At 44.2% G+C, this 22,646-nt stretch overlaps 1 protein-coding gene across 7 annotated transcripts in view; it reads left to right on the top strand.

The window, feature by feature from the left end:
• COL26A1 (collagen type XXVI alpha 1 chain) overlaps positions 1 to 22,646 on the top strand; it is a 180,615-nt gene that overhangs the window by 125,583 nt on the left and 32,386 nt on the right. For all 7 annotated transcript variants that reach the window (XM_069791433.1, XM_069791429.1, XM_069791431.1 and 4 more), the window contains 2 exons: positions 9,495 to 9,556; positions 22,027 to 22,180. In XM_069791433.1, coding sequence (XP_069647534.1) covers positions 9,495 to 9,556; positions 22,027 to 22,180 — 216 coding nt within the window. The remainder of the gene's footprint in view (positions 1 to 9,494; positions 9,557 to 22,026; positions 22,181 to 22,646) is intronic.

Here is a 22,646-nt window from a genome sequence, read left to right as displayed (position 1 = left end):
CCTCTTTCTGCTGCTCAGATCTATAAGGACCATTGCAGGGCTCAGAAGGATTTAGATAAAGGCCAGCAAAGGCTAATTAGCAGAAGTAGGCAGAGTAATGGTCCTCGAGAAACTGACTATCTTGTATCCTTGAACCATTTCACTCCAGCTCCCAAGTGCTGAGTGACAGTCATTAGCCTTGTGCAGAGAAATAGTGTGTTGAACAAGGGCTGTGGGATGCTGTGCCAGAGCCCCAGGGAGGAGTGAAGTGTGGGAGAATGGACAAACCATGGTGGGTTGAACCTGAAGCTGAAATGTTGACATGGGAAATCAAAGCTTTGCAAAAGTGCCCCTGGCAATAGTAATAATAATCATCAGAGTGTATTTGCTGTAGAAAGCATGAGTGTTGTAGAAAGCGTGGGCAAACATAGTATTTTGATGTTCAGAGAGCCAAATTCTTCTGAATTCAAACCATCCTTTTCAGTTGCTTAAACAATTGTTTTTCTTATTGGTCTTTCAGCTAATTTTTTGTCTTGGCTAAAGGAAGCCAGCGCTAAATGTTCTGGATGAGGAGCCACTAGTGCTTGACTGAGCATCCTAAATGTAACATGTTTATGGGTTACGGGGACTTTGTGCAGAGAGGAAGCATCTAACCCTAGAGGTCTCTTGCAGCCTTGTAGGCTGAAGTGTAATAAAACTCAAAGCAGGGGTAGAACTCAGTGTCAGAAATCCAGACTGGAAACAAGATGCATATTTTTTATACAATGGTTAACTTTGGATGCAGTTCACTAAAGAAACCTAGGTTGTCTGGCTCTAGAGTGTCTTTCCGAAAGACATACTCCAGTTAAGCACACGTTGTTTGGCTTGAGACTGTGAGAGATTCTCTGACCTGTGATACACAGGTGCAGAACCAATATTATAAGAGTCCCTCCAGACTTTTTGGTGAGCCTCGATTCAAATGTTTCCTTTTGTCCTGTCTGCTTCCTTATTTCATGTTACATTACGCCATATTTTGACTCTATTTTCCCCCTGATTGCTTCTCCCAGCAGGGAAAAACAGTCTCTTCTGTAAGGGATGTGAGACCATCTCAATTCAAGATGAACTTTCAGGCGTAGTGGGGTTCCCACGTGTGCTTGGACTGGGGTCAGGTCCCATTAAGTATCACTCCATGTCATAGATCGGGGAGTGATAGAGAAATGAGTCTGGTTCAATGATGGTTGGTATCAGACACTGGATTTTGGCGTAGTGAGGACTGGACCAGCTATAGAAGGAGTGTTTTCCCCTGGGAAGGAGCCCCAGCCCCGTGGGCTCTGTGCCCTTGGCTTCCTTGGCAGGAAGGCATGTGGGCTCCCTCCTTTTAATTTGGGGACTCAAACTAGCTTGCATATAGCCCTATCTTGCGGTGAGAGGTTTGTATATACATATTGTTCATACTACCTATGTGTCTTTATTTGCTGTCTTTTTATTTGCTTCAGTGGGCTTTAGAGCCAGGCAGCGATCTAGTGGTGAAGCAGGGGAGTAAAGGGCTCACGGGAGGGTTGTTTTGTACAATGTCAGAAGTACTAAGCACCCACAGTACCACCAGCGTTGCTTGGGAGCACAATGTTTAGTGGTTCCACAGACAGCAAGGCTTTAACAAACTCATGCTGGATAGGTAAAATCTTTATTATCAGGGTCATTTCAGTCTTCAGGCAACTATGCTGGGCTACATTGGTAAAATGTCTTTGGTGTTTCTAAAAACAATAAATCATACATTTCTAGCAAAACGTGTTGCATCAAAATCCAGCCATTCCCTGCTAAACCTTACTCTGACAGATAAAGATGGATTGAACACGGATCTCACAACTCGTGGTTGCCTGTGAATAAATGATCATGATCTAATTCCATATGCTAACAGAGCACAGGCCTAACCAGCAAAATAGATCTTTGGCGCTGTGAAAGAGCACAAATCCCCAGGCTGAGAGCAATTATGTATAAAATTAGTTAGTGGTGTGGGAGTGTGCATGTGTGAAATTTTAAATAAAACAATGTGAGTGATGTGAGTTGTTTAAGAATAGACCTGGGCGAATAATAGAGGGGTTTTGGGTTCATTTGCCAAACCAAAAAACTGGAAAGAAAAATGATTTGGGAGAAACTGAAATGGAAATTTTTAAGGTTTTGACACAACGTAATAACTAAAATATGGTTTTGGGTCAACCCAAATTATTTCAATTGACCCAAAGTGAACTATTTAATTTCACTTAAGACTATTTAATTAGTTCATTTCATTTTTAATTTAGGTGAGGTTTGAAATAAATGCTATTTCAAAATTTAAGACTGAAACATGTCATTAAGAAACTATGAAAATAATTTTAAAATCTAGATAAAATACTGCAAAAATTGAAAACATTGCACCCATTTTTTTCACTTGAAACCATGTACCAAATTTTATGTGGGTTCTCAAATAGTAGTTGTTACTCCAAAAGTGCATTTTGTGGTAAACTTTCTTTTCACTCAGTTTTGCTCAGTTTTTTTTTTTACAGATGCTTCAAAATCACAGAATATCGTGATAATGAAAAAAATATTTATTGCTTATTCAGGGAAAAAAGCCTTTTCCTGTTTAAGAAGGTAGAAGAAAGTAGACATGAAAATGAAGTATGAATATTTTACAAGCAGAAAAAGATCAGATAGCAGTTCTCATAAGAAAGGAAATTTGAGCTGCTTTTTAAAGATAGCCAGTAAAGTTAAGGGTAAGGGTTATTATAATAGAGATATAAGAGAGAGAGATTACAAATGGAGAAATTTTGGCAGTGATCGGGGTCTCCTAGCAGAGATGGTGAATTATCTGTAATGATGGTAAAAAGGCAAAAATATTCTATAGGTGTTCTGTTTCATATTGATATGCAGCCTAATAACTCACAATTTACAGGTGAAAATAAAACTTTCCATCCTGCAAAATCCCGATGTGAAAACTGTGGGAGAGAACAAACCCTCTTTGGTCAATGAGACAGTCTTTAAATTTCCCTGAGCCTCCAGTTCCTTATCTGTGAGATACTTTAATTACACTAACGGTCATGCTGAGCGGAAATGTGGGGCTTTGTTAGTACTGGTTTTGAACTTGGGATTAGAGGAACTGGTTGTTGGAAGTGAGTAGCCTATGGTTTTCAGTAGTAGTTTGACCCAGAAAGGGGGCAAAAAGGAAGATGGTCTCTCTCTCCCCTCTGTCCTTCCTTTCACGTTTCCCCATGGGTGAGACCTGGCCTTGCTCAGCCGTCTCTGTGCAGTGGAAGCAGAAGGGAGCATGCTCTATAAATACAAGGCTGTAGGATGTGGTTGTGTCCTGTGCGTGTCCAGTCTATGCACACTTAGGTTGGAGCATGCAATGTTTGCAGTTCAGCAGCAATACAGATTTCCCCTGCAGCTGAACACACTGAAATGCTGGTGGGAGGAGGGACCTAATGAGCTCTTCTTTTTTCGGTTGGGTGTCTTGGACTGTCTGTTCCAGCATCACTGCTCTGAGAGACCCCGGCCGTCTGGGGCCCTTCCCTTGCCACTGTCTTCGCCAAAAGGTGATAATTTGCAATGCACGCCACAAGTAAATATCATGGCAGCAAACTGAGAGACTCTTAATGATCCTACACTAAACAAAACTCTGAGAGCTTCTCCTTACAGAGAAACAGTTCTTGCTCCAGCTTACTGGGACCTGAGCCGTGGCCAGGGCGTACGATATCCCAGTAGGAGCCCTTTCCTCCCGCAGCTCTCCAGACCTTTGATTCCTGTTTGTTCTTCAGACCAGAGGCTACTGGGTGACACAAGTGTTCCTCCTCTCCATGGTTGCTGTCAGCTCTTTGCCTTTCACATGCTCCAGCCCTGTTACAGAGCTACAGACATGACTGATTCTAAACAAGTACAATTAATAAAGTTTATCTAGCCAACATCTGACTCTCATTAGAGGAAACGTTTTGAAAAAACAGATCCCAGGTTGGCTGTGATTTATGGCTTGGGCCTGCTATCCTTCACAAGCACTGGCGAAAGCTTTTGCAAAGGGCCAGAACATAAACTACTTAGGGAAACTCAGTATCCATGTAAAAAGGCTGGAAGGGTCAAATCAGACAAATTAAAGAGGGGTGCAGATGCAAGCCCAGGCTGGCTGTCCCCTGCTGAGGGCCACCTAGGTGGGCACAGGAGATCTGTGTTCGTATTTCTACTGTGGAATTTGACTTGAAATTTCTTCTGTGCCAGAGTCTGAAAGTGTCACTGGTTTTTTTGCTGGCTATACTGTGTGTATGTGTGGCAACAAGTGGATGGAGGGGTCAGTGATCTGGTGCTTTATCTCTAGATTGTCAAAATACATCTCTGGTGCATAACGTCTAGAGTGCTCACCAAGCTGACAGAAGAAATTAGCTGTGCTTCCTATTTCCCTTGAGAGTTTCGAGCTTCATGGGTTTCTTCTTGCAAAGAAACATAGTTGCCTGGGCTAATTTAGCTGACTTCATCTCTGCTCTTCCAGGTTTGTCCAGAGACTACTCTGAACTTGGCCAGGAGAAAGGTGTCTACTAACTGAGAAAAGCTGGTCTTCTGCTTCATTTGAAAGACAAAATTTTCTTCAAACTGGACCCACTCAAGTTGTATGTTACTGATTTGTAAGACAGTGCAACCCAAACCATAACAGTGTGGTGCATGCGACCTGCTCTGAGTCGTCCTGATTGTGCCATTGCTGGTGCAGAGTTAAAGCTGTTGGGTTCCCAGCGCGCTAAACATGGGCTGTTGGCGTAGCCTTGCTGCAGCTCTGGTTTGCTCCCCCTACCTGGAGATTAACCGAGTGTGTCCCCTTCATGCATGTCCATTTCTGAAAAGTGCAATGAAAGTGGTGGACTTCGTTGGAGAGAGAAGAGCTGCCAGGCAGGTTGTATCACAGAAATCAAATATACTAATTTATTTCTCTGTGTGTATGTAACATTTGGTCCTTTTTCATCCTCTGACGTTGGGTCCTTTACAGAAGAAACATTACACTAACAAAGGATGAAAGGAAAGTGAGACTCCGAGGAGAGGAGTGCATTGTTTAGAGTCCCGAGCAGGTTGAAGCATGAGCTGCAAACGCAATTCTTATGTCCTGAAGCCTGACTGTGTGCTACACCCCATTGCATTGCAAGGTTGAAGTTTCTTGTAATGGCAAAATATGGTCCTGAAAAAACTGGCTGTCAAAGATTTTATTTGTTTAAACAAAGGCTATGTGATTCCAGAATTCTCTCCCCTTTCATATGCTATAAACCACCTCCTCCACCTCTCCTCTGAAATATGAATTTTAAAGTAATCCATCAAGAAAAAGAGAGACGAAGCCTTGATCCCTTGACTTCAGTTGAGCTGTGCAATTTATATCTACTGAGCATCTGGCTGTAGGGAAACCAAAAGCCCTTTTAATATTCTGCAGAGACTCTGGGTATACAAATGAGCGTGGGCTGTCAGAACTGAGAAATGGGGCTGAGATGCCAAGAGGTTTCTTTGCTGTTTTGTGCAAAACTCTGACCTGCGGCCCTGTGGTGAAAGTTGGCTTGTTGTTTTTGTTTGGTTTTTTTTGACTCCCCTCAGTGCCACTGCAATAATTGTGCTGAAATCATTAGAGCCCCATTGGTATAAAGCCGTTATCACGCCTTTCTTGTTAATCTCAGTTTGAGTGAGGAGTTTGAAGACTTGTGGGGCTTTCAGTCTTGAGCAGCTGAAATATGCAGCTATTTAATCATGAAATTATGCAAACGCTGCTCGAGCCCTGCAAAGCAGGAATGCCAAGTTAGCAAGGTACCTGAAGTCAGTCACTCACCGCTGTAAATTGCTTGTTGTAGGAGTGTATCCAGAGTGGAAGCTGCAGGCTTAGAGCCTGATGCTTGTTTGCAAAGCTGCAGTGCTGGAGGCGCTGGCTTCAGCCTTTAATCAAAGATTGGTCAAATGTATCAACCTTTGGATCAGGGTTAAGTGGGTCACTGCTGGCACAGGGTACATGACTTGTTATTTTCGGGCATGTGGAGTGTACCACATCTCTGATACATTAGACTTTTCTTTCCCTCCAGTTGCATTGCTTTACCAATGCATCTGCAGAGGGGGAATGGGAGGACAGGAAGGGAGAAGTGTGCTAGGACAGTAACAGTGAGACATTGTGGAGACAGACTGGGTGTCATGCGATATGCTGGTACAGTCTCATGTTCATTATCTCAATTATCTATCCTCCCTGCTGGAATATTTCTAAAACAAATCCTACCATGTGTTTTGAGGTTGGGCTTCATAGAGTGAAATCACAACTCCTTTTTCAGAGTTTAGGTGGAAAAATACAAATCTGCCAACTAGGAATATGAGGGAAATAAACTGTCGTTCTGTGTAGCAACAAGTGATGGATTTCTGCAGATACAGAAAGTATTTGCTCCGGAGTTCCAGGTCAGAGAGTATGTGTATTTGCCCCAATGTTATATTCGTTACATGTGAAAAAATGATGTGAGATTCTCAAGCTCATTTTAGTAAATCAGACTGCTTTCACCCTGATCAGGAAATTCAACTTCACAGTCCCAGGCCTTGGAACCACCAGCCATCAGGATTAGACACTAAATACTTCAGTGCATAGTAGTCAGGGAAGACATTTATTAGCTTGATTTGTCACCACCATTCTCAGGCTTTCTGCAAGGACGGATAACGACCCCAGACCTTGAAGCAGCCTGGTCCCCAGTGTTTTGTGAGCGAGCTTTGAATGTAGTTTCTGTAACTGCAGTACTGAGCAGTCATCTCTGTGTTTGAAAGCATCATCCGTCTGTTGGTTAGCTAACTAAATGTCACAAGGATTTGTTGGCAGGACGGCTTGCCTTAGTAAGAAGATCTTTTGCATTAGGACGTCCACTTCCTGGATTAGTTAAATGTCTTTTGGGTCCAGGCTAAGTACCTTGGGTGTTGATCTGGGTTTCCAGGTATTTCACAAAGGAAAGGATCAGAGTTCAAATTTAACTTGAGCTTAAGTAGTTCTCTTTCTGACCTGGGCTGTGTTTTCCATATGTTTTAGCAGGTATCACTGACATAAAGAAGATATTAGTACAAATCTCACCATGCAGTGGCACGTCTGCTTCCTCCCCTCTTCTGTCATTTTGTTCATTTAATCTAACCTTTTGTGCTGCAAACGAAGCTGAGAGGGCTCTTTGAGACACTCTTCAAGAGCAGAGAGGGCTGCTGGACTGGTGCTGTTTGTACACTCTGTCCGGCAGAGACAATCAGAGTATCCTCCCCCCGGGAGCTGGTTGATTCACCCCTGTGCAGAGGGGTACTACAAGCTCTTTTTTATGAGCTGAGCTCTCCAAAGAGAGCTTAAATGATCAATCCATCTCAAATTATGCACGAAGATGGTTTTCAGACAGTTCAAGTCAGTCTCTCTAAACCTAGGGGAGTTTTTAATATGTGCAAGCCAGCAGAAGGGAGAATAGGACTCCATATTTTATTTGCTCTGTAACACATCTGGTACGCCTTTTGGCTCTTGGGAGTGCTGGATTTATTCAGTCTTATCTTTCTGGGGGGATGCGCAAGATCAGAAGCACGAAGCCAGTTACATGCAGACCGAAATTCCCTGTTTTACACACCACAAGCAGATCTAGACCAAACAAGCCTCACCCATTTCCTTCCCTGTGGGACAATGCTTATGGCACTTGCGTATTCATGGGCCAATTCAAGCCAAAAAATATTGCCCAAGACCTATTGCGGAGAATAAAAATAAACAAATGTTATTTCCTACTGGGTAAAAAAAGTCCATGCCAGTATTAACCTGTGAGGAAATCCCTCAGTCTAAGTGTTCCTGAACCATCAGGTGCTTTGTCTGCAAAATGTTGGGTATCATGAGGTGGAAGCTCTATGTCTAGCTCCTTTGGGAAGCCACGCAGCTCCTCATAGAGGGTCAAGGAGAGAATTTCTTTGGAAGGTTTATGCAACGGGTGCTTGGTTGCCATTAGCACTCAAGCAATCTTCTTAGACTGTAAATCACTAATGTGGAGCAGCCAGGCTTCCTGGCCCTCCAAGCCATGTGCTAAAATCTTTGCATGGCTGAGAGCCGTCAGTACATACCATGTGCTTCATAAAACTGAAAAGTGTTTGCAGGTGAAGATTGGAGAGATTCCTTGGGGCTCCTTGTGAAAAAAGGGACAAAGCTTGTTGGGGATGACAACTGAGGCCTAGGTGTCGGGATGATGTTTAGTCAGGCCAAACCCCATGTTAGCTCATTCCTTGCCATAGGTAGGCACTGGGTTTACTCAACATCCCCTGCATCAGTACAACCTCAGCCTGAGCTGCACCTGAATGGTCTATTAAGGGGCTCAAGAATTTTACAGGTCAACATCCCCAGCCCTATAGAAATACCAGAATTAAATACTTCTTCCATGGCCAGTCAATGAAAGCTGGCTCTGCCCTTAAGGAGCCCAGAAATGCACACAGGGATGTATTTCTCCTTTGTGGGACATGAGATGGCAGCGATTCATCATCTGAATATGGATGGTTTTTTTCTCTGAAATACTTCATGCTGCAAGTAATTTTCCCTTTTTAAAAACTGTTGCACTTCAGAAGTCGTGATAGGCGAGTGGTCCAGTCTGGAAGGCTTCTCCGAGAGCTGGGAGCAGGCAGTTCAACACTGCTGCAAAGTGCTGGGAAAGTGCCTTGTTGATTAAATCTCTGTTCAGGGCTTTATCCTCCTCCACTCACTTTAAAACTGCTGAAATGAAAACAGAGGAAAAGCAGCAGGCCTTCTGTTTAGATAAGTGGTGTCCTTTGTAGCAAGCAATCATTTTAAACTGCACTCAGAGCCCATTATGTTAATGTTTGTTCTTGCTAAGGCATCCTGTCAAGACCCCTTTGGTGGTTGCTGCCTATCTGTTGCTTCTATGCAGCACAGTGAGATGGAAATGACTTCGGGCTGCAGCTCCGGTCTGCATCAGCCCTGGGGTCTGTCTTGGATTTTCTTGCTGTCACTGAGACAGATGATTTGTTGTGGGAGTGGTAACAGGGCCTGGGAGTGCAGGGGTGGAGCAGGACTTTACAGAGATGGGCATTTTGTATATTTGTTGCTTTCCTTGGTATTTGACGAGGACAGTATAGGAGAGGGTACAGTAGAGAGCTAAATGGAGTAGTGGTTGTGCACCCTGGTGTCCTGTGAGGTGGGAGCATGTGCCACACCAACTTGCACCAGTAGCAGAACAAGCGTCTCTGCTGGTGACAACAGGTCATGCTGGTTGACACCATGAAAAGTTTTAAAACTAATTTTTTGTTCGTCTACCTTCTACCTATTGGGAACTTGGCTTCACAGTCTACCCCACTAAACATCCCCAAACAAGGTCCATGTAACATGGTTGTGGCTGTTCATCTGTGCAATGGATTTGAATACTTATTTTCCCCCCATAACTGATCTTGAATCACTTTTTTGTGTGCCTTGGATCAAAAAGGGATCAGGGTCTGCAGACTGAAAGCCATGGATTAAAATGCAAAGTATGTAGAAATTTTACATCATTTTGTTGTGTTCTTTCTAGAATGCATGAACTGCACAAGACTAGCAGATATGACCGAGAGGCTAAACACACTGGAGGCCAAGGTAAGGACCTGCCTTTATTCTTCCATTTGGCAAAAATTTCCAAGAGTTGCTGGTGAAAAAGATGTTGAGTTGGCAGCCCTGGAGAGATCAGGTGTCTGTCCTTCTGTCCACAGCGAGGAACACGCTGTGGCAGTGGTTCTGCCCCAGAAACCGAGGGCAGCACTGCTGTGCAAATGGGCATTGCTCACCTCTAGCCTAGCTCCTTCCAATTCCCATGCAGCTGCATCTCTGCCTCTCTTCTTCCCTCCAGCTGCTCAGCTCCTCCTAAATAATGCTCAGACCTGAGAAATAACATGCCATGTGTTGCTATCACGCTTGTGTTTGCCTGGTACAAGCCTGCCCTCACACTGTGTCCACTTTGCCTCCGGCTGCCTGGCTCTCATGATGGGCTCACTGACTGCCATGCGGTGGTATATTCGGGCCACAGTCACCGCTGTCACATGTGTGCAGCTGCTAATAAACAATAAATAGCTCATTGCTCTCAGCTGGATCACGTTGGCTCAGGTTTTGCTTCAGAAACAGAGGGCAGACAGAGCTGTATGAAAAAATCTCTTGCCTTCAGCTAGTTGATAACATGGGGATGTAAAACAGTGATTCCCCTGGCTCAGGAGAAAAGCAGACTCTGATTCTGGTCTCTCTCGCTAAAAATGCCTTGTACAAACCTTACTAACGTAGAGTGCATAACAGAGGAGTAACAGTATGTAGATTTTTCTAAGAACAGTTGTTCATTAGCCTGCTCTTCAAGTGCTATCCAGTCCTGCTTTTTTATCCCTGTTCTGAAAGATGGGAGGCTTTCATGCATAGTTTAGTGGAGACAAATGTTAAGGGGAGACCTTCATGTTGTGGTTTTTTTTTCTGCAAATTGTTCTAATTTCTACCTACTGGGATTCAGATAAATTGTTCCAGTCTAGCAACAAAGCAGCTGAGTCAGTCATTCCCCTTTGATCTGTGGTCCCTCCTGTGACAGCCCAGTCCTGGCTGTTAGATATAGTGCTTTGGTCCCTTTAAGGCATGTACTGCTGTTATTATTCATTAACTGATGGTTATCAATGACATAAAAGAATTTGGGGAGAAACCTTTCTGGAGGGGGGGTGGTGGATGTGTGGTGGTTTTGAGGCCAGTGCATGATATTATGGTAATCTGGGAATTGTCTGTGCTGAAATGGAGTGAGCAATGTTGTCTGGAACTTCCTCAAAGCCTTCACAGTTACATTTCACTGCATGAAAATGAAGAGGTGGGGGGAATGAAATTCTAGGGAGAAGAATTGTTCGAGTTAAAACAACTGTTGTGGTGCAAAGGACAAAGATGAGCTGGATTGTTTTTCCAAGCAGCGGGACCTGGCAGGTGGGTGTTCTTTGGCAGGGAGGAACTGGAGGCGTTTGGAGAGGAGAGGGGGGTTGGTGACTGACCTCTGCGTGTGCAGTCCCAAATCCAAGAAAGACATGAGACCAGCCTCAGAGAGACGTAAATCAGCCCTCCCATGCTCAGCCTGTAGCCAGCTGTACCTTCCTTTGCTTTCCAGGATTTTCTCTATCTGGCTCACTGGAAAATGATAGACTGTTCTGACATCAGAGTGCCCACACTCTGCTGGCTTGTGCTGCTCAGCACTTTTGTCAGGTAACAAAGCGTGAGAGGCTAATGACAACTTCAGCTGAGGCCCTGGCAGGACTTCATGGAGGAGGAAGGAGGTCCTACCTACCCAAATCCCCTCAAGAAATCTTAGCCCAAGAGTGAAACTGCGCCCAGGTCAATGGGTTTGTCTTACAGATATGAAGCTGGTTTAAATGGGGTGATATTCCCATCACCTGAAAGCAATCTGCTCTCTGGTGTTGACACCAACTGCTAGCTGCCCACGGTACTTGGGAAGTGCTGCCTGCTTGCCTTCTGCATGGGACCTGTAGTGAAGGCAGAAGCACATTGTCTTCTACTCTAACCTAGGACACTTGTTGTGCAACAACTGGCGTTTGTCTCCTGACTGGCAAATCTGACGTGCTGTCCTTAGGAAATGCTTCCTGTGTTGGCAGCCATCTGGCTGCAACCTGCTCTGCGTTCAGGAGGGAGCTGAGTCATCATCAGCAAACATAGTGTTGATGGCTGAAGACTGCATAGTCTTGCAGACGTTCCGATGTGAGGACAGTGAGGCAGATGCCTGCAAAATTCAGTGCCAGGATGTAGCCAGCCAGACCCTGGAGGTGGCACTTGAAGGATTTTGGTACTGCCTCAGTCCCAGCCATAGCCAAGACCACACCTTCTGCCTTTTTGAGTGTGGGGCTTTGGGTAACTTGATTCTTGTCAGCTCTCGGTCTTGGGCACAGTGCATCCTGTCTCTGTTTTATTGTTGCACTGAGGCAATTTGTGTTGTTGCTGTGATGGGTTTCCTTCTGACTTTCCTATGCTCCCACAGAGACCTAAGTTGGGAGCAAAGCTCATCAAATGGTTTACTTTTACAGAGCAAAATGAGTTATTTCTTTCTATTGTGAAGTACTAAAGAGCCTGTCTCTGCAAGGATGCCTTCTGCAGCACAGCCCAGCAATGTCATTATCAATCTTTTGGCTTCCACTTTGAAAAGCTGTGGGTGCTGTGCAAAAATTGACTGTAGCAATTAAATAGAGAGTGAAGCAGCATTACACAAATGCCGGTACTGTACACAAGAGAAATATGCTGATTCACACTTTTTTTCAAGGTTAATTTGAGTTCAGTTTGATCTATGTAGCAATGTAATGACCTCAGTTGTTGTTATTCAATAATAGCTACCTCCATTAAAAAGGTGCTTGCATTTGTTTAGTGTTGTCCACATTCCTGCTCTGGATTTTGGAGAAAGATCCCTATTTTGCTGGATGATCTGGATGTGAAGTTGTCTCTCAGCATTCCAAACTGTCTTCTTGTAACGTCTCATTTCACCACAACAGCCTGAAGCGGTTCAGAGGGAGGCAGGAGTGATGGGATGGGCACACATATCCCTTGCCAATGTTGGAGACTGATCTCCCCCTGATTTTTGCTGTCTTGTTCTGCAAAGACAGATGTGGAAGTTCATCCTTCCTATAAGCAAAGACGGATTTTCCTGCCACAGTCCTGCTCCTTCTGGAGACAGCTGAAGTTGAGGAGCTTTGCTGCTTTTCCTCTCTTGAATTTCAGCCCAGCATGACCATGATGAGCTCAGGGAATGGCAATGGGTAAGATCAGCTATCTCAGTGTAGCCAGTCAGCTTCAAGCAGGTAAGGCCACTGGCACCTGCTGTAAGGGCTTTGAGGCGTGTAGAGCGTGTGTAGACTTGTTATAAATTACTGCAAGGCCGAAGGGTGAGAGCAAATATGTGGAAAGCTACCTCTGAAGGCACTGTGGACCTGGGCAGATCAGTGCTGGGTGAGAAGTTTTGCTTTAACAGAGTAGGTTAGGGACAAATGAAAAACAATCTCTTCCTCACACCTCTGCAATGGGGACCAGGAGCCAGGAGCCTTTCTTGGTTATGTGTGAGGATTTGTAAAATGCATGTTTGTCCTCCAGTGGCTGTGAAGGGCAAGTTAAAGAAACTTAAAAGAAACTTAAACTCAGCCATGGAAGAAGAGGCTACAAAACTGTGGTTTCTTCTTTCCCCACTCCTGTTCTGCAGGCTTTTATAGCTGTCCCCCTAAAAAATGGGGATATAACCAGAAATAGTCTCATCTTTCTTATTACAAGTATGAGTTGGTTCATCCAACTTGTAAGATCAGTGTCCAAATGAGGTAATAAAAGTAACCCTCTGATTTTTGTAATATGAGAGTTGGATCAGAAAGCGAGAAGCAAGAATAAACACAGAGCAAATGGAATGAAAAATGACTCATTATGGACCGGTTCTTATATAGCCCTTGGGGAGGAGAGACACCCTGAGACATGGCTGAACTGTGCAGCAGAACAAACTCTTCACGTGTGTCATGCTTTCCTTAACGCTGCTCTAGGTTGTCCTTGTGGCTGTAGGAGATATTTCTGCAGGAAAAGAGGTGAAGGGAGATGGAATCCAGTTCTATCCTCATCTCCTTTGTTTTGAGTTACCCTGCCATCTCCCCAGGATGGAGTTGGCCTGTTCCATTTGTGTGATACCAGACGCATTTGGGTGCCAGAAATTTGAAAGCTTGACTGGTGGTGTTGAGCTTGAAATCTAAAGGCCACGGAAATCTACATCAGAGAGCATGGTGTTGCTCTTGGGGTCAAGGACAAGAAAGTGTGCAGGTTGGAAGAAAACTACCCCCTCCCCGAGCCCCAATATGCCAAACTTTACTTCTCTCCCATGACATCTTACCTGACATCACTGCAGCACCCCCTGACCCAGTGGGGAGCCTCATTGGTGGGAGGACAGAATGAACCCTGCTTTTATTTCATACGAAAGGTTTCTCCTTAGGCCAGCGCAGCTTCTTAGCGGGAAGAGCGTACAGCCCTTCCTTTCTGGATTTCCTGAGCCTGATGCTGCCCTCCTGTGTCACAAGACTAAGTCTTGACAAACTCCACCGAAGCTCAAGAGAGCTGCAGTGTCGGGAGAGACCAGCACCGCTGCCCACGGCAGGTAGTGCTAGCAGGAAAGCAGGCAGCTGCATAAAAATTTCTGCTTATTTTGTTCACCCAGTTTCTTTTAATAAACTCCACCACAGAGCTACGGGCAGTGCAGTATTAATCTCAGCTATTGGTTGGAGCTTGAGTGCAGCATTTGATCTGAGTTGATATAATCCAGTCTTATCTCCTGACACTGCTTTTGAGAAGTTTGTGGCATTTCACTTACAGCTTTAATGCAGGGAGATAACATTACATATCTAGTGTCTGATTGATTCACTGTGTGATTGATAAATGACATGCATATTTTTTGCATGAAAACAGTCCTTGTAATGTGATTCCCCACGCAGAAGATTCTGAAAGGTTTTAAAGAAAATCTTCGTACTGTGCACAGAGTTTGATCAATACATTGCTATTTATATGAAATCACCCTATTTATTTAGAACAGATTACCCCGCAGCACCTTCACTACCCTGTGTCTTTTGATTACGAAGCACCATTACTTGGAGTTTTAATGTAATCATTGTATGAAATGTTTCTATATTTTCCCCTTCTTCCAAGCAGCTATGTGAAATACTGGCAGCTGTCTGGGATGTTTTATGGGGTTTGTCTTTTGTTTCTCTGACATGCAATAAAACAATTTCCTGCTGTAGTGGAGAAATATTTGGAGAACAGAAAATGTTTCATGGTACTGTGACATGGCTGAGAAATTGGGGTGGAAACCCCAGCTGCTTGGCTGTGAGGCTGCTGCTGGTTCTGTAGAGTGGACATCAGTGGCTGCTTGATATTTCAAGGACTTTCAGGGATTTTCTGTGTTGTGTATGTGATTGCCACCTGCAGTTACTTATTTTCCTTCTGTTCTGAACAGGAAGGTGGCTTACCTCATCTCTTAAGGTTTCCTAATGACCCTGTGCAGAATCTGCTTCTCCAGGTCCAGTAACACATTGAATTTAAGGAGCATTTGGGCTATTTCACAGGTAGCTGTATATTAACCAGCTCGTTTCTAGCAGCAATAACTTTAATCAATCCCTGTAAAATTTTTAATTTAATGCTGAGTTTCTGTAGGTCAGTTAATGTAACAAATGTCCCTGAGAAGAAAATGCAACTTCCTAACTGATTTTTACAAGGGTGAACCATGAACCAAAACTGGGTGGGCAAACCGAATTTTGTGTCAATGTTCATATCTGAACTTTGCATCTATCTCATTGGCCTTTTTCTAATCAGTACTAATCATGATTATGATTAGGACACTTGAGGCAGTTTAGGTACTGGCCTTTCTCTCATTTGGGCATGCTTCTGTCTTTCAGAATGATGGTTAAAATAATTTTGTTCTCAAGTCTAGTAATTGTTGGATCTTATTTCTTATCACTGTTGGATTGGAGGAGCAATCTGTTCCCTAAGACTGTTCCATGTGTTTGGCCAATGCTGTAAATTGTTTGCCAGAACCACAAAAAGTCTTTAAAGACCTCCTTTTCCACCATCCTCTCCCGCAAAGTCTTTTAGTTACAAGTTTGTCATTTTTAGTCAAATAGGTTTAATATTTTCATAAAATAACTGAAAAATTCTCTTCTCCTATGACATGCAACTTAATTTGCCAAGCAAATCCTATGTCTACATTAGGAAATGCTTTTGGTGTGTTTAAAACCTGGGAACATTGTTTACAATCTATTTTTTAAGAAAAATACTTTTGTGGACAGAAATTAGGTTTCATCAAGGGAGGGATGCGAGGAGCCTAAGGGACGCAAGTGCTCACATCCTTTGGCAATCCCGCGCCCAAACATGCAAACTTCCACTTGATTCTCAATCAGAAATTCTAGTGGAGCTTCATAAAGAAAGTATGATCATAAAAGAAAAATTACTTTGGGTCCTTTTTTTCAGCTTGCACCAAGGCGAGCCAGGAAAGGACCAAGCCCTTTATCTTTTCCAGTTGTGCTGCTCTCTTCTTGCAGCTTTTCATTTAGAGTCCAGTGGAGGAGGAGAGCACACAGGGCATCTCAGCCTATTTGAGCTAGCTGATGTGAATCTCTCAGCCAGAGTTGAGGGCTCCTCACCTGGTGAGAAGTAGAAAGCTGATCTCAAAGCCATTGCTGAGAACAGACATTACTTTGTCAAGACTGAGTTCATCTCAGGCTGGCCTGGCTCCACATCCGTAGCACTGCTACATCCCCAGCAGGTGACAAGCAATAAATTGGGCAGGGAAGAATGATGTGATTTTGAGCATGGAAGGTTATAGCTTTGATGTATTTTTATCGGGTGTTTTAAAGTAATGATGGGGAATCTGATTTCACTCTGAGCTCCTTTGTGTACTTCACTTTGCGATGAGCTCTTAGCATGGCATTGAAGGATTGCTGGATCCTTTCCACATCTAGCTTCGTCCCCTGGCTCTGACACTTCAGGGTACCAGTGATGGCAGGCTGCATGGGCTCACAGCAGCAAAGGTAAATCTCTAATGTGTAGGAATATCAGAGAAGCTCCCCAGGTGCTTCAGAGTGCAGTGACCCAGTAGGACCACTGCCAGTCCTTCCCTCACTGCTGCTCTCTCAAGCAAAACCTCGACAGTCTGATGATCTGCTGAACACTGCCTGCATTTCATCTAAACCAGTAGGCTACCCTGTGCTTTTGTGTCTTCTCTGCTCTGATTCCCCTCCAGAAGATACCTGCTGATGAAAGTCACTTTTTGCATCCTCTTTTTTGGAAATCCTATAAGACTGAACAAAAAACCGAATATTTTTGCAGAAAGAGTGTGAACTGTGCTACCTATGGATTGGCAGAAGCCCTCATTTCTGTCTTCCATGCAATAGCTGATGACATAAACCTTACCTTTTGGTCTACAAATGACATCAGCTATTGCTCCCTACATAATTTATCAACATAATGAAAACTCCTCCATGCACTAATTATCTTGTCCCCTTTGGCCAAAGCCTCTAAGTTGTAATAAGGATGAAGTTACCCAGGTTCTCACTGGGCACCTGGTTCATCAGATTTTAGTGGACACTTACTGAATGTCTTTTGGCTTTTGAAACCAAGCAATTGCATCTGTGTTAGAGCCTTGTGTTAACAGGTTTCATATTGCTACAAGAGAGATACCATTCTCCATCAGATTTTGTAAAACTCCCTGTTTAGCTCTCTGTCTTGATGAATGATTAAAAAACTCCTATATTTTGCCAAATAATTTGCTATAAAGAAAGATATGTCCAACAAGTTATGCAATTACCATTATTAATCAGCTTGTGTCTTTACAGGATCAAGGGAATCTTATTTTACACTGAAATTTTTAGCTGATGAGCTAGATTCATGCAGTTTCTTTCCCTCCTCTTTAGAGAGGGATGGAGGGGAGTTAATTCCACCAATGCTTCAAGAGACCAAATATCCCCTGTTTATTAATTAATAATATCCATCTGGATTATGTCAGATTATTCCCCCTGCATTTCCATGGATTTTTATCCAAAGAAAAAGCATTCTGAACCCAGTTGTATCAATTTTGAAATCTTTGGAAGCCCGGCTGTTCTTTCCTTGTTTCTAGCACCTACTAGTTACAGGACATCAGGAATGCGAGCAGAGGACAGATGATGGGAGGAGGCTGTGTTTGTGAAATCTTCTTTTGATGTGTGGAAACAACCAAATCAGGGTTCTTGAAAGCCACTACAAGCCAAAAAAAGTCCTCTGACACTGAACATCTCAAGAAGATGAAAACCTTCCTCCCGTTTCCATTGTCCCTGGCCTGAGCTCTTGATCTGACGCAAGAAATGTGGTATGTGTCTGAAGTTTAGAAAGTTTATGCTGGCAAATAGAAAAGGGGGAGGTGGGTTGAGTAAGCTGGGACGGAGCTTCAGGCACATAACACTAATGTCCCTGCTGAGGGCCCTACGCGTGAGCGGGCCCCACAGCGAAGAGCCAGGCTTTGAGCCATGGGAGAAGAGCAAGCGCCAGATCCTGTACAGAGGTGAGCCCGGCGGCTCTGTGGGACTCGAAAGGCCCTGGGGTGAGTTTTGCAGGCAATAACCTCTGCCGCTGGCGCTGGCCTGTGAGCTCCTTGGCCAGTGCAGTGCATCATCCCTCCTGCATTCCCTTCATGTTCACACGCCGTCTCCTGCATTGGGCCTGTCTCCCGCTGCGGTGTTGGCAGGAGACGTGGCCCCATTTCAGTTCTTTCCAGCTTTCTGACCCAGTTCAGCTGCATCTGAGAGGTGGGGTCTGGAAACCAGAGACAAGCCCTTGTGCCGGTGGAACCTCTGTTGCCAGAGGCTCCAGTTCAGCATGTCCATTTAGGCTCAGATTTGACTTTTTGCTTCCATATGTGCAAAAAGACAAAAGCCTGAGTGTTTTGCTGAGTCGAGGCCATCCTTCACCTTGTGCAATGCAGCCCAAGCTGGGGAGGAAAGGCCTTCATGTCCTCTGCGGGGATCTGCCCTCCTGACACCACAGGCAGCAACCACAAGCACTGCCCTTCAGCTAGTTCTCTGTACCTGCTCTGGGTGGTTGGGGACTAACGTTACCCATGGCATCAAGACAGATTTCATTTATGTGATGGCATTAGGATGTTTTCTGCCTCCATTCTTCATAGAGGCATAACTTTTGTATTGGAAGTAGTAATAGCAACAGAGGTGGGCACTGCTTGCAAGGAGGACTTCCAATCAAAACCACACGTTCTTCTTCACTTGGTGTTATCCCTCTCTCTACCTCAACCTTATTGACTAGAAAATACCAAGACTTTAATACCGAGACTTTAATACATTGCACGTTTTGCTAATTTGCTTTCTGGCTGTGAGCCTCTGTGGTATCATTTTCCAGCAGTTTACTCAGAGGGCTAAAAACTTTCTTTTTTTGTTTAATGAAAGTGGGAATTCTCCTCGAGTCCCTTGACTACAGCAATGGCAGCCTTAAGAAAAACAGAACGTGACAGAAAATAGATTAATAGCTCCAGTGCTATTGCAATAATGCATAAGGACCCCGTTTGTGTTATGTGCTGTGCTAGCTTATGAGAGGACACTCCTTGTTGAAAGAACTGTGTATAGTTTGAGATTTTGAATGTGACTAAATCCCTTGTGCTTTTCCTTCTTTAGTTTGGCTCTGTGGATCTCACGGATGTGAGAGCTCTCTTCTTTCTACTTTATTTCTTTTGGGCACTTCTTCAGTCCTAATCATAAAAACTAGAATTTCTCAGCAATTTCAAGTCTGGAGACTTCCTGACCTCTATCATTTTCTGCCCAGGGAAAACAAACTTGTTACTATGGTTTGAGCCTTAATGACTGCTAAGTATAGATAGTCAATTTATAAAAGAGCATACTGGATTATTCTGTGCATGCCTTTAAATCTTTTACAGCGTTTATCAGCAGAGCGCTCATTTAAAACATGTTGTTTTAATGAAAAGGATACCGTTGCCACCGTTTTGTGTTGATTATGTGGTAACACGTTTTTATTATCACCCATAAAAATGATTTGGAGCTGTTCCACTCCAGATGCAACCTTCGGCAGAGCTGTGCTAGCGCTGCTTGCGCCGCCCGGGAGGGCCCCGGACCCCTGCAGTTTGCTGGTCTCTGACCATTGCTGCTATTGATTTAAAATCACCTCTTCCCGCAACACTGCTGGGCTGCGGCAAAATACTGTCCAAGACAGTCCTTGTCAGTCCCTTCTTCACAGCAGGAGCATCCTAACCCTGCCCTGGCTGTAGCCTCTCTAATTTGCTGCCTCCAGGATTAGTTTTGCCTCTGTTGGTGAGTACACTTTGGCAACATGCAGGTGTTTTGCTGGGGAAGTAAGAGGATAATATAATAGTATAAAGTGATTCAGAAAAGGTCTTCAATGCACACTTGAGTCCCATGTCAATGGGAATTAAGCACGATTATGGTAAGGCACATGCTTAAGTGTTTGTTGAACTGATAGCGTATTTCCTTGAAAGTCTGACAAATAAATCAGAGAAGCACAGAAGTGCAAGACACAGACTGAACCAATTCCTTCCTTGCGTAGCATCAGAGAAGCCTGCTGAATAGAAGCATTGTGACCTGATTCCTTTTTGCTTTCTTATTACTCAGAAAGCAAGATGCTAGATCCATGAATAAAGATACTCGCAATAAAGGAAGAATTTTGCTTGTTTGCAACAGCTGAGGTTCAGTTCCTTTGCACTTAACCTAGCTCCCAGTTTAATTAGTTTCTGATTCACCCCTGTCAGGCCAGTACATTCTGCAGGAAGTTCATCATTTCTGGCGCTGCTGCAATACTGGCTCCCACCATGCCTTGTAATAAATAAGTGATAAACCTTGTAATAATTGCAAGTTAAAAACAAACAAGCAGAGCCAAGTCACTCTCATTTATAATTGCAGTGTGACTTCATTATGTAAAGACAACACAGCATGTACAAGCTGAAACTTCTACGGATTTAGTGGAAAGTTTGACCCCTATTATCTTTTATTTCCCTTATACCTAAATCAGTATTTGCTTAGGTGGTTTCCAAACAGGAAGAGACAGAGCTGTACCAAACCACAGTGTTGCACTCCTTGAACAATTTTCCTGTGTAGCTTTGTGCTTAGAAAGCAGACTTTGCTGGAGAAGCTGAATGCTTCGATCAAAACTCTTGTTCTGGAAACCTCAGCCTTGCTCCTGCCTGATGGGCATCCTGCGCCCATCCTGAGCAGGCAGCTTTGCCAGGGATCGATCCAGTTGCCAGGTAAGTGGCAGGGTTGCTGCTGCATCCCAGGCATGGCTAATGCAGGGCTGCTGACTCTTTGGCTGCCCCACCAGGAAAGTGGGTGCTGCCCTTGGCTTCTGTTTAGCTTCTGTCTAGCAACTGAGGTAAAATTCATTTGCAGCAGAGCACATGGGCTTGGCGCTCCAGGGCAGTGCTCCCGATGGGTTAGGCTTTTTCAACAGAAATCTGTAGACTACTTTGTTGTGCCATCCTTGCTTAGTGGCTAGGAAGGCAGGGGTTGAAGCATTTACATTTAAATAGAAAATTTTATTTTTTAAAAAATCCTAATTTTGTGAAAACTTTAATTAAAAATGTTGATTATAAAGTGCAATGAATGCTCCCCTGGGCTTCACTTCAGTGGAGTTTGTCAGTGGGCAGAGTCCACCTGGGTCCTCCACCCCTCTACTTCTTGTGGGCATTTAGGTTTTTTGCAGCCGTGTTAAAGACTAACTTCCAGTTTCATACAGGCCACCAGTGGCCACAGGAGCACAGCTTGATGAACAGCAGTCTAAATCATACAAGGAAAACGGGGTCACTTTGCCAAGGAGCTTAGGTTGTAAATGGCCCAAATAGCTCAGGGACGCACATTGGGATGTGGATTTATTTGAAGGTAGTGTGTTTACAAGGTACAGAAACAGTTGTGAGTTTTAATAATATCCTATTACTTCTAAGTAGAGCTTTTTGAGCAAATTGCCTGCCTTTTTTATTCGCTCAAAAATTAAAGTACTTCAGCTCTTTAAAAGCTTAATTCTCTCCATCATCTTTAATTTGGTCAGAACTTGTGCTTTGACTTATAACCAGTATTTGTCCTGAGGCACCTCAGTTTGCTACCCTGGGCATCCAGGGTACAGCCTTTCACCTCATACCACTCAGTAATTTCTGACCTTATGACTCTGGATTTGAAGACGTAACCTAGCAGTGAAGTGCTGTGTTCCCTGACACCAGCTCTGGTCCCTGGTTTCATGTTTCTTGCCAGGGAGACAAATCCATGTGAGACTGAGTCTCTCTGGAAGCAATGAAGCCCTCTCCAAGGAGGGTTTGTGCAGGACACTCTTGCAACTTAACACAGCAGCTTCTTATGCTAATTACTGCCACTTTCCAGAAGAACATTAGAGCTTTAACACCAAAACCCTGTGGTCTGTGATGCAGAGTTATTCACAGCTCCTGCTGGCAAAGAGAGGAGTTTCGAGACCTCTTCAGGATTGAGACCGTGTGTGAAACCATCCCACTGACCTTGTTTGCCTTCCCCATGTCCCCCGTCTAGATCCTTCTGCTCGAGGCTGCGGAGCGAAGCCCACCATTGGAAAACAACCTGCCAATCACCGGGACGACAGCCACATGGTATGATGATTTACTACCAGATGCCTTTCCCCTGCTGAATCCCGGGACTGTCCTGAGAAAAACAGTGGGATCTGTTGGTAAGCCTAACCTGCTCTTCACCAAATCGCCCACCCTACATACACAATTCCTGTAGGGTAACTAAAAAGGAGGCCATGTCAGTCTGCTGTAGTATTGGAAGCTTCAGGGGAGAGGGGTTGGAGGGAAACATTGGCAGCTCCTTCCCTCTGCTCTTTAAAGGAGAAGAGGGTTAAGATTTTCAGATGGGCAATTCCTCTTTTTTGTGGGCACGTTTGCTGCCGTGTGTTTGATCCAGCAGGGAGCCATTGATGGGAGCGGCCACAGTTGGGCCACATGGTGCTGTGTGATGAGTACAGGGCAGGCAGCCTTGTTGGCATGAGTGGCTCCATGTCTGCACTTTGCTTTGCACCCTCAGCAGGGACACCATAGCTTTAGTTTTTGCAGACACTCACTGCAGGATGGGATTGCTCTCAGCAGGAAAACCACCCTGTGGAGAGGCATTTTGAGAGATTTCAGCCTCTCTTT

The sequence above is a fragment of the Haliaeetus albicilla genome, chromosome 9 (genome assembly GCF_947461875.1).
Source record: "Haliaeetus albicilla chromosome 9, bHalAlb1.1, whole genome shotgun sequence".
NCBI classification, from domain to species: Eukaryota; Metazoa; Chordata; class Aves; order Accipitriformes; family Accipitridae; genus Haliaeetus; species Haliaeetus albicilla.
This window is presented reverse-complemented; position numbering and strand designations above follow the sequence as displayed.